The 12,555-nt window shown below is 38.5% G+C and overlaps 1 protein-coding gene across 1 annotated transcript in view; it reads right to left on the reverse strand.

The window, feature by feature from the left end:
* COL28A1 (collagen type XXVIII alpha 1 chain) overlaps nucleotides 1–12,555 on the reverse strand; it is a 54,912-nt gene that overhangs the window by 6,234 nt on the left and 36,123 nt on the right. The window contains exons 22-26 of the mRNA XM_030445640.1: nucleotides 11,907–11,975; nucleotides 10,426–10,494; nucleotides 4,107–4,175; nucleotides 2,788–2,856; nucleotides 1,260–1,328 (exon numbers count right to left, since the gene is read on the reverse strand). Coding sequence (XP_030301500.1) covers nucleotides 1,260–1,328; nucleotides 2,788–2,856; nucleotides 4,107–4,175; nucleotides 10,426–10,494; nucleotides 11,907–11,975 — 345 coding nt within the window. The remainder of the gene's footprint in view (nucleotides 1–1,259; nucleotides 1,329–2,787; nucleotides 2,857–4,106; nucleotides 4,176–10,425; nucleotides 10,495–11,906; nucleotides 11,976–12,555) is intronic.

Consider the following 12,555-nt stretch of genomic DNA (forward strand, 5'->3'; position numbering starts at 1 on the left):
TTATTTGAAATTCCCACTGACCTAAACCTTTCCTCTTCATGTGTCACAAATAGCAAACAGAGAAATTGTGAGTATTTGGAGAGATTTACATTGGGTTGCAAAGATTAGTCTAGATACAGGATGAATATTAAAACCACTGAAAATTGGAAGCTGAAAGCTGGATAGTTCTTAATGCTTCAAGCTGTAGTAGCCTGAGTAATGCTAAGTCCGAGAAAGTGTTATATAGTATGAGCTATAGTGGGCCAAAGTACCATAAACATCATTAGTGCAGGCAGCAAATGGCTCTGGATGGGTACTGCCTGTCCCCAGAGAGGGGAATGAGCTCCTCTTTGGGAAACTTCCTACAATTAGGGAGACTGATCATCTCTGCTCTCCTATGAATAGTGCTGTGGGTTTTTTCCCCCTTAGGCTTTCCAGACAGAGCCTTCAAAATAAAATCAGTGTTTCAGCTATGGTGTAACTATTGCAGAAGAGCTGCCTAGCTGGCCCAGGCACATGCTGTGAATGCAAGGTGCTGTGCTCCATCACACACTGACGCCAGCCCTTACTCTGCCTGAGCCTCTTTTCTCACTTGTGTGTACACATAGGTGGCTTCCACATCCCACAGACCTTGGTTTCCTTTGGTTATGCTGCTCCCATCAAAAACTGCACATCTGAAAATCCCTACTGAATAGCCAGAGTATTGAAAACTCTCTTTATGCAAAATTTGTTGGATGGGAATAGGTATCTGTGGGAAATTCTTAAAGTTTTTGTATCAACCAGGAAGTTGCTCAGTGGAAAGACTCAAGCTTGGGCTCCAATCGTTTGGTTTTGTTTTTCTTTTTTTTTAAAGAAAAAAACAAGGATCAAATAAAACAAAGCACTTGAAAGACACTAGTCAAAAAGCAGTTTTTTCTTTTTTTTCTCTTTTTTTTTTTTTTTTTTTTTTTTTTTTTTTTTTTTGGTTGAAGACTGTCAAAGAAAAGGATATTTTGTAATAACTAAAAAATATCTAAGAAAAAATAATTTGACTGATGTCATTCTTCAGGTTCCTGCTAACCACATTTGAAACCCTTTTCCAGAGCCTGGTCCTTAATGACAATTTAGATTTTCACAGATTTTAAAGCTTACAACAAGGTAGGGACTTACCTTGCTATCTACACAAGGCAATGTCTTTGCCTTCTATATGTCTTCAAAGACCTGTCACACCAAATGACTGTTAAAGGAAGAAAAAAAAAAAGCCTTTCCCCCCCCCCCCTTACTTAAAATGTAGGATTTACCTTTGGTCCAGGAAGGCCAATTCCTATTGATCCTTTTACTCCAGGAAAACCTTGATTTCCCTTTTCTCCCTGATCAGAATATGGAAAGAAAGCTTAATTGAAAATTAAAATAAATTCTATACTGTATTTCATCAGTTTATAACATTCTGCATCTTACACAATGCCAGATATTTGTATTATGCAATGAAACACACAATTTTCAGACATAGAAATGGTCTGATGGGGAATAAGCAATTAGGTATGGTTCACAACATACATGAAGCCTTTATAAAGTATATAGTGAAAAAATTATTTGTGATTATTAAATGAAATACTGACATTTCACTGAAACAGACAATAGACAAAAATAACCTCACTGAGGCTCAGACCAGGCTACAAGCAGTAAAATGAATTCACACAAAGGTTCTCTAGAAATACAAACCCAGAATCTCTGCAAGATTGACTTAGTTATTCATCTTCAGTGAATGGAAAGACATTTTGGCTGGGATAGAGTTAATTTTCTTCACAGTAGCCATTATGGGGCTGTGTTTTGGATCTGGGTTGAAAACAGTGTTCAAAACACACTAATGTTTTATTTATTGTTGAACAGTTCCCAGGCAGCATCAAGCCCTTTTCTGCTTCCCACGCTGCTCCACCAACAAGTAGGCTGGGGGTGCACAAGAAACTGGGAGGGGACACAGTGGGACATAGACCTCAAGTAACTGTAAAGACATGCCATCCTATCCCATCCCATCCCATCCCATCCCATCCCATCCCACCCTATCCCATGCTCAGCAATAAAAACTGGGGAAAGAAAGAGGAAGGGAAAACATTTGGAGTGATGGAGTTTGTCTTCCCAGGTACCCGTTACTCATGCTGGAGCCCAAATCTCCTGGAGATGGTTGAACACCTGCTCTGAACAATCCTCCTGATCCAGGGTATTTCCCTGGATCAATGATATGCTCAACTTTCAGCACACTGATTTAAGGCAGATAGGAAACACTTGGGTTGTTCTTCACTAGAGCCGCCAGCTTTAATAAGTTTCTTCCACACATTTGTGACAGGCAATTTATTAGCTTTGAGTTTTCAGAATATGTTGTCATGTTTTCAGAATATGTTACCATGTTTGTGGTTCTCTTTGTGAAGACGAAAGTTGTGGTTGGGTGAGTAAAAACCTGATGAATAGTTATGTGAGAAACTGGCTAATTTCTTTTATATTGCTGTATGTGTTGATTGAATTATCTTGACATGGCAGATCCTTGTTACTGTCTTTTACAAGGGCATTCAGAGAAAACCTTGTTTTCCTTGGAGTATCCTTTAAGCCTGACTAAATCAGTGAGAATAAAAGGAGAGCAATCAAGTGCCTCCAACTCTGAAAACTCAGCAGTTAAAGTAAATATTACAAACCTTATGAACAAGAAACTTCATTATACAATGATTATTTGCAGGAGTTCATTGACTCAGTGGCAAAGAGAAAACCAGACAATGCATATCCATAAGAGACAGTTTTGAGAAAAAACTGGACAAAGATCCCATTAAACTGGGTTACCTTGCTTCCCTGGATGCTGTCGCCAGGGGGCCCAGGTGGCCCAGGCAAACCTTTCTGTCCCATCATACCCTGTGACAGTCAGAGGGGCAGAAAAAGCAGAGTTAGGAGGCAAACTTTATTCCTGGTAACACTACAGAAGTAATCTCAAAGTCACTGAAAGCAAAAAGTTAAATCATGTCAAAGACCTCTCTGATTCTTCTTTTTGGTTTATGGTTTCTGAGGATGTGCCTTAGTAATTATCCTCAGCAAGTTCCCAGGAAAGCAAAGGAACAATTAAGCTGAAAATACTGAAAATTTACTTATGTTACAGTGTGGTATTTCCCCCAGATTTTCCTGCACAGAAAATGTCTTTTTACAACAGCTTCATATAATCCCTCCACACAAGGGAGGCACAAAGGACCAGAGCAATAAAACCCAGTATGAGTAAACCTGCCAGGGATGTTAGCAAGTTCTTGTGCCCCATGGAGAGATGCTGAGACCTTGTGGTGCCAGAGTCTCTGGAAGCACCAGTCATTCAGAAAATCAAAAGTGGGAGAGGAAGGGAGAAAAGCCAAAGCAGCTCCTGTTGATTTGTGTCGATGCAGTCAAAGTCAGGGAAAGCCCCTGTGCTTTGGAGACAAAGCAAGGCAAAGTCAGGTATTCATCTGAAGAAAATCTTCACACCCTGGTGCTCTTTGCACCTCTAGAACAGGTTGGTAATAGCAATGTTTCTCCATTCAGATTTATTCAAAATGGCAGGAGAGACTTGTGTTAGTCTCTGCTAAGGAAATCATAGAAACCATTGCAAAGGCATAGAAATTTTTAACTTAAGTTGAAGTGGAGAAGTGTGCACAATAGTTCTCCTCATTGCCTTTATAAAAAGAATTAATTGATCCACCTATAATAAAGAAATCCAAACATATATTGAGGTTCTTTTTGGAATTGTAAATCACTTTAGTGTTTTTTTGCAAAAATTGCAAACATAAAATTCACATTTAACATATTTTCCACCTCAAAAGAATCTCTTGAAAATGGAATAGATTCAAACGGAAGAAATGCATCACTGAGCTAATTTATCAGCCTGATAGTTCTGTTCAATATCCAGCTGTAATCTCATAAAGTTCAGCTGCAAATGCAATTTTTATCCAGTTATTATTCTTTCCTTATCCATTTGATTGTAATGTATGGTTAGTGCCCGTGTTTTTGTGCTTGATTTCTCTTGCAGTTGCAAAGATGTAAATCAATAACCGATAAAGATATTTTTATGTCTGAGAGAACAGAGTCTATAGCAGCCAGCATCACAAAAGAACTCAAAAGCTTCAAAATAGCATTGTACCAACCCTGGGACCAACCATTCCGATTCCCCGTGGTCCTGGGGGCCCCGGATAGCCCCTCATTCCAAGGTCTCCCTGAAAACAGTAATAGAAATGTCAGTAAATTATCACCTATTAATTTTTATGTCTTTCATTGACTTAAGAAGAATTCAGACAAGCTACTGAGTTTAAAAACTAAAACAAATGTTACATATATAAACAGTCACTTTATAGATAGATATATATAAAAAAAGACCATAATACAAGCACCATCATTATTTAAGCTCTAGGTGAAGAATATTAAACCTACAGCAAACTTCCACGTGATGAAAATCACCGGCAGAGTGATCATAAACTCATCTGCTACAGGAAAAAAAGAAAAGCAAGCTCATTGGGAAATACCACCTTTCTCCCATCCCATTCTGCAGGGATTTCCCGGGATGGGCAGGGAGCTGAGTATGGGACCCAGCTGTAGCGATGGCTGCACCTGCAGAGGGAGCAATCTTACCAGGAGACACACACACCACATCACATCACAGATCACTCTTGAGTTGGGGCAAGCGAAAAGAAACAACACATCAAACCGATTAAAAGGGAAAGAAACAATGGATAGAATGTTTCCTTCTGACTTCCTTTACCTTCTGAGAGGAATGGGTGTAGTCATTGTGATGACTGCTTTTAGATGAAATGCCCAATGTTCAAGCTGTAGTGAGAGCTCCAGTTTGTGGTTTTTGTATTTGTGGTTTTTGTATGTGTCTATGATACTCCCATCTAAGTCCTGATGTATCAGCTACTTGGGTAAATACATTAGGGCACAAACTATGCTCAGGTTTGATGGATTTGGAGAGGTGGGAACTCTGAATCCAAAGGCAAAAGCTTAGATTGATCTTATAATACTTTCTTCTTGATATAACTGAATTTGTTTTCAATTCCTCTTTCTTCCAAAGCACTGGAGATTGGCCAGTTTGAGTCAGGCCATCGGCATGGCACATGAATGCTCTTAGCTTTTAATGGGTGTGTCAGGAGGGAATTTCTCCCTCAGATCTGAGCAGAGAGGGGGTTTTGTTGTTTTCATCTAGTTTGGAAAGGGGAACTAAAAAGGACACTAGAGGAAAAGGGAACTAAACAGAGAGCTACTCTCTCTAGCAGCTTTCTTCAGATGACCTAAGGCAATGCCCTTGAATTTTTTGCCTTTGTTTTTTTTTTTCTTTCCAAATACTAGCTACAAACTCTTAAAGATTACAGTCTTAAATACTGGAAAATACTCTCTGCAGTCAGATGAATGACAGCTGTTCCTGATCTTTTAAAACATGTCTGGTTTCTCAATTCCTTCTGCAGTGCATTTTCTTACATTTATCTTATTAGAAGGAAATACCAACAGTCTAGGCATATGTAGACATGTTCCTATTTAGTACCACCTATTATCAAAGGAATATTGTCCCCACAAAATGTAACACAATCTTAAACTGTTTGTAGGAGAATTCTTCAGAAGCAGAAGTTGTGCAGAACACCCAGAGTTTTCCTTCCCCATCCTCCTCCTGAAACCTGTCAGAGACGCCAGATCTAAAAGGTGGATATACAGATAAGACTTTGTATTATAAACATTTTTTTTTAGGAGATCCCAAGCTGCTGTGGCCTTTGAAAGAGCCTGTAAGCCACTGTGATGGAAGCTGACCAGGAGGTTACTAAACAAGTAAATGATTCCTTATGGTCCAGTATCCAATGTTCCTACAACCTGCTCTTAGGCCAGCCCTGACCTAAAAGGGTGTAAAGGTGACTTCAAGTCATCTGTCTCTTCCTCCCATGGGTAACACATTCTCACACAGGGTCATTGCAGGTGAAGGTTCGAATTTTAACCTCACATGCTTAGTTAATACCAGATGTTTCACTGAAAAGCCCTTTTATAGAGCTTTATAGTAATCCTCAGGGTTTCTATATTTCTTGGCTTAGAGAAACAGACTTTTATTTTACTTTATGGGTTGTGAAGCAGAGCAGTTCTGTTTGAGGTGTGACACTAAACTGTCCTCCAGTGAATTAATTTCAAGAAGGATTAGTGGTGTTCTTTGATGAAGTCTAATGTAATTTCTGTATTGGGCTTGTAGACAAACTTGTCACCAGCAGCAAAACAGTGAACTAGAAAAACACTACTACAACAGGAAATAAAAAGCTGAGACAAGACAGTGTAAAGAATGGGATCCCAATGTCTATTCCAAATCACTTTTTCAAGGAAATTTGCTAAATAACCTGATGGTCATCTGAAGAAATAAATCTTGCCTTTTAAATATATACACCTCATGTACTGTGAAATGTGTTTATTTGATATGAAACACAAATCAGACACTGCAATACATAGTGAGAGTGAGTGGATGGTATTTGTAAGAAGAAAATACTAAATGAAAAGACATTTCAACTCTGCTTTCCACATTTTAGTTTAAATAGGCAAGGCCCAAGCTGCAAAAGTTATTTATATTGCAACTGTACCCAACCCAAATGTTCGTGCTCTAGGGACTATGCTAAGGGTTTTAATAATCCTTCTGCTATCCAGTTACTAAGAATGAAGCCTGCTTAGTTTCTAGTGCTGAGCTCTTGTTCTTGAATGTCTCTAACCCACCTCCTAGTTGGCAAGAGTGCTTGTAAATCAATTTTTTATTATATTCTGACATTATGTGCTTCTGTTTTAACGCTACAGAAAATAAGGTGCTGCCAGGATCCAATGCATCCCACATGTTCCAATTTTGTTTTCATGTGAATTTGACCTCTGATACATAAAATTCCTATCTAGCAGTGTGCACATATGTGAGCCATTTCTGAAAGTGGGGAGAACAGAGCTCTGATTCAGCTGAGTGGAACATTCCTATATAATGATACTCAAAGGAATTTCAAGTTAACTGGTGTGTAAATTTATGAGTCTCTTCTACCAAATAAATGTTCTTTTTTATATGCAGAGATTGTTGGTGTTCTTCTTATTTTTTTTTTCTTTTTTTTTCATGAGGAAAGAATGAGAGGTAGACAGTGCACTTACAATTTATTTGAAAAAAAACAGAAGATTGTCCATTTTATGAACTTTGTAATTCAAGTGAATTGTTTTTCCTTGCAGCATCTTAGCTACCAGGAATTTATGTAGAGACTAAGGATTCAAAACTTTGTATAACCAACCAGGAGCACATAATCAGGAAGGAAGAAGAGATCTTTATATATTTAATGTCTTATTTTTCCAGTGTACTCTGCTCTAAATTTTTATCAGATTTTTTAAACTCTTGATTATTTTTTATATTTTCTGACCAAGACTGTCAGATAAGCACTAGTCTCAGCAGCCAGATTTGATGCAACACAATCAAATCTGTAGATCCATGCAAAACTTTTCATACAAAATTTGATGTAGATATGATTGTGCAGTTCCTCCTAGAACAAGATGCCACTTCTGCATAACCCACGGGTGTGGTGCATTCTGAATGTACTGCACAACTGGTTATTAATACTAGAAACCTCTGCTAGATAGGCAGCTTTTAACTCTATGTGTCATTCAACAAACAGTGCTACAAGCCCAAAAGAAGTTAATTTGATGTTTTTACATTGTGTGCAAGCTGAGGAGACCTTCCTGGTCTGCACCTCTGGACTCATCATCTGCTGGGGGTGGAAGGACTTCAGGAGCACTTCCAGACCAAATCCTCTACTTTAGCTTCATCAGAAAGGCATCCAGTTCCTGCATCCTGGCATCAGCCAGACCTCTTTCTTTGTCCAGAACCCAAAGCACAGTAAATGGGTTTACTGTGAGATTTACTTCAGCAGCACATTTCCAATCCAGCCTAAAACATCCGTGCAGATGACCTGAGAAGCCTCTTAAGTGCTTGTGGCTGCAAGAACCAGACTGACTTGCTCAGCCTGAAGAAGAGGAGGCTCAGGGGAGACCTCATCACTCTCTACAATTCCCTGAAAGGAGGTTGGAGCCAGGTGGGGGTTGGTCTCTTTTCCCAGGCAACTCTCAGCAAGACAAGAGGGCATGGTCTTAAGTTGTGCCAGGGGAGGTTTAGGTTGGATATTAGAAAGAATTTCTTTACGGAGAGGGTGATCAGACATTGGAATGGGCTGCCCTGGGAAGTAGTGGATTCTCCGTCCCTGGAGCTATTTAAAAAGAGACTGGATGTGGCACTCAGTGCCATGGTCTGGTAACCACAGCAGTAGTGCACCAAGGGTTGGACTTGATGATCTCTGAGGTCCCTTCCAACCCAGCCAATTCTATGATTCTATGACTGCAGATGCTGAGGTCTTGCTCCTTAGGCTGTATCACACCTGTATCACCCTGTCGTACTATCCTGAAAACACAGCTTTGCATCCATGTGGTTGATAATTCTAATTCAAGCTGCCTAATTCTGGCAATTTTTGTGACGATGGAGATCACTTTATGCAAACAAGGAAGAAACTTTTAATTTACTTTTAATTTACATCTATTTTTTCTTTCATTTTACAGCTTTTACCTGCTTCCCTTTACAGCATTTTAGGAACCATATTGTACTTCTGTCATTCCTGATTTGAGTTGAAACTTTCCTGATAATTACACAGCCCAAGAGCTGCTTGTCCCAGCAATTACATGAATAGATGATTATTAAGAACAGAAGGGATTTGTGACTCAATTTTTCATCTTTCATATAAGCCAGGCACTATGATTTTCCTAGGTGGGTTTATGTATATCTTGTGCATTTTTACCACAAAATTTGATTTTAAAAGTTACAGCTGTGAGAAAATTCACTGTAATTGGTCTAGTGGTTTCCTTTCACTTAAAAAAAAAAAAAAAAAAAAGCAATGTTATTTCCATTTTGGTTTTAAGTCAATTTTCTTTATATTGTACATGTATATTCTCACTGAAATTCTGATTTATATTTCTGGGCTTTGTAGTTTTTCAACCATGACATCACAGTGGGAGACCAACTTATTTGGTTACTTGACATGACCTTCCAATTTCTTCTCTTTGGGAAACACTACCAACCAGTATTATGCATTTAGGGAGCAAGGAGGAATTCCAGATACATTGATGCCCTTAGACATTCTGTAGCCATAAATTACATTTTAATCAGTATCTGCCTTAATAATTTCATAGAAGATTCTTAGGGTTTTAATGAAATGTTGCACTGTAGTATGAAGAAAAATGTCTTTTAAGACTGTATTACATCAAGTTGACATCTCTATTTGGAAAATATATGATCTGATACAAAAAAATCCCATGAGTTTAGCCATATGTATCTTCTGTAAGAATAACATAATTTGAATTACTTCTTATTTCTTTAGTAGTTTGTGCCATGGGCCAGACCTCAAATTTCTTTATGTGAAATGCCTCCTATTGACAAGCAGTAATTTAGAACAGGAGAACAAAGCCAGGCTTCCCAGATTCCACTGTCAGGATATTCTATGATTATTCTAAGGTCAGGTCACTCTACGGATGAGTATCCTTCAGTTTCTCCTTTATTGTGGATATGTTTTAAAAGGTTATTGTTGTTGTTTATTTTAAACGGGAATACTCATATTCTGGGAACTGAAGTTGAAAGTTCCTTCTGGTTGGGAAAGAACTTCTTTGGGCAGTATTTATTTTGCTTCCTCCTGCAACAGGCTGCCTGTTTCCTATTTCACATATGTAACAAGGAAATCATTATTCAAACCCTTCTTTGGGATAACTTATAGCAATATCTTGAATTATTTTAGTCTTAAATATCTTTTTCCCATCTCTTTATAATATAGTAGTTACAATGCAACACTTCAGATCAATTACAACTTACAACTTTATAGCATGTTGGCTATTCTGTATTTTAGGAAAAAAAACTTGGAAGTATTTCAGTGCTATATTTCTAATGCTTTTATCAACTTTTAATTGCTTGGGGTTTTTTGCTACTGGGTTTTGCCTCTAAGCTAATATTAAATTTAGATGAAGGTTTATAGCCTTCTCTTAGGAATCCATTTCAAAGAATTAAAAAAAAATATCTCACTAGTTCCATGTAGCAAACGTTTCCCCTAACTACTCTGGGATTTTGTCCCTTGCACCTCTGTAGGAGAAAAGAAGGGCACAATTATTAGATAATACTCTGACTCTTGTGGATTCTAGAAACATACTGGGTTTTTGGACAGATAGAAAACCTGCAGATTTGCATCCAGTCTGGGGATGAAGCAAGAACTGGTTTAATCTGTCATGGTGAAAAAGTCTATTGTAAACTTTTCTTCCATATGAAATGGAATGAAGTGGGAGATCAGATCACAGTGTTTGGTCATATATACACCATTCTAATGTTATGCATCTTTTTGAAGATGTTTCTCTACCTCATCTACTTGTCAGCTGCTTCTACTACCATTGCACAAGTACCTTTGGTCCAGCATCTCCCATGCCTTTTGGGCCTGCTGGTCCTGGGGGGCCTGCTGGTCCTGGAGGTCCCTGGTAGAGCAGAGGAATAAAAGATGTCAGTACTTGTCCTAAAGGAAGAATGCTTCCATTCTTCAACAAGGAAGATCCTCTTAGCAACAGTTATTAATCTCTTTGGTTTTGCTGTGTTTTGTCAAACTCCTCACATTTCCAATGTGAGCAGTCATCCTCAGTCTGAAGCAGGTATCTGAAAAGAATACCAGGATAGTGGGAAAAAACATCCAGCTTTTCACCTAAGAACATCAGAGCTGTTCCCAGTTCAGAGAAACCAGTGAAAAAGCAGATGCTGCTCCCTGATTCATACACATCTCTTCCATGATCCATTCACACCTAGGATACCAGAGCTAACCCCCCTAAATCTGGGGGTTGTGTAATCATATTAAACTTTGGTGGATTTGCATTCAATACTGTGTTCTCCTGAATTTCCCATACAATCCACCAGAGCTCCTTCATCTGTCCATACAGCTGGAGGAAACCCCAACCTTCATAGGGCAGATGGCTTTGCCCCATCATGCTACAGAGATTTAGCAACATTAATTTTGTCCATGTCTCCCAGGTATGTGGCATTACACAAAGGAATTCAGAGTCAATGCCCTCTGAAGTAGTTCTGATCCCAGAGAATCTTCCCAGGAGCAGTCTGAAGGAAAGGAGCTGTGAAGCTGAGCTGTGAATTCTATGGAAGCATTCAGCTCCCACCTCAGAGTACCTGGGAATGCCCTTCGAGTTGTGGTTAGGAAAAATGCTGGATTACAGACAGAAAGAAAATAGTGCTAAGGGAAGTTAGACACATGGTGGTTGAAGGATGGTAACAGTCTTTTTAGTGAAAGGATTGGTCAAACATGGCTGTGTGGCTGTGGATGACTGAAATTTAGGGTTATATGGCCTTTTAATGGAATGTGGCAACTGGACTACTCAGTCATTAACCCCCCCTGGAGCTAACCATCAGAAGTAAAAGGGGAGGGGAGGGGGGAGTGAAAATCTTCAAAAAAGAGGATTTAACACCCCAGTACAAAAAAGCAGCTGAAAAACCAAGAGCTGAAGGCTGCAAGATTTGGCCAAAGAGATGTTATTTAAGATGTGGAACAAAGGACAGTAAAGGGAGGGAAAGAGGAAAGGAAAATAATTCATAGCAGTGATTGGATTAAACATGTATGAGCAGCCATGAAGATTTTGATGGAATTTTACATTATCCTTTTCATGATCCTGAAATGAGAACAGTTTATATCTTTTTCCAACTTGCTGTAGATCTGGCACTGTATCTAGGAGAGGAAAGGACTTTAAAATATACATGAAATACTTAAATTAGTTAAAAGGTGAAAGAGAAGATTAATTGCACTTACTTAAGTAACTAACTACTGAGTCATCACAGAGTAATTTATTTTTATTTTGTAGAACACAAAGTATAGAATTAAAACTGAACTTACAGTGTCACCCTTGTGGCCATCACCTTTTGCTCCAGGGGGTCCAGGCAGCCCAGGTAGTCCCCGGTTACCCTAAATATAAATCTTATCTATATATTTAAATTGGATTTTATATGTAAAAGATAAAATAGTAAGTCAGGCATTACACCAGCAACTAGAGAAATGTTCAGAACATTGACTTTGTCTTCAGCTGATACAAAGTTAAATTTGCTTTTAGAAAGTTAAACTTTTTTACGACTTTGAGGGCAAGCCCTGACATTTGAACATTTAATTTAACAATAGTGAAATATACAATCCTAGCCCTAAAATACCAGATGTTGCACATTTTGTGTTCCCAGGTAATCACATTGGTTCTCTAAAGAAAAAGAGCAAAGAAAAACTGCAGTCAACATTGGAAAGAAGTAAAAGCAAGAAATAAATTTCTCTTAGTTTAGCCTGCAGTGCTCTGTACTGGGAGACAATTGCTCCCTCTGTTGACTTCCTCTGACTCTCACTAAAGATTTGTACATTTGCAAAACCTCAATGCTTTCTTTCACAACCAGAAGAGCAATCTTTTCCTCTTCTCCTATTTCAATGATCATTTTCCTGACATTTTATGGGAAAATTAAATGAGCTTGCAATAGACTCTTATTCACAGAACCAAGAAGACGTT

Source organism: Calypte anna, chromosome 2 (genome assembly GCF_003957555.1).
Source record: "Calypte anna isolate BGI_N300 chromosome 2, bCalAnn1_v1.p, whole genome shotgun sequence".
In the NCBI taxonomy this organism is placed as follows: domain Eukaryota; kingdom Metazoa; phylum Chordata; class Aves; order Apodiformes; family Trochilidae; genus Calypte; species Calypte anna.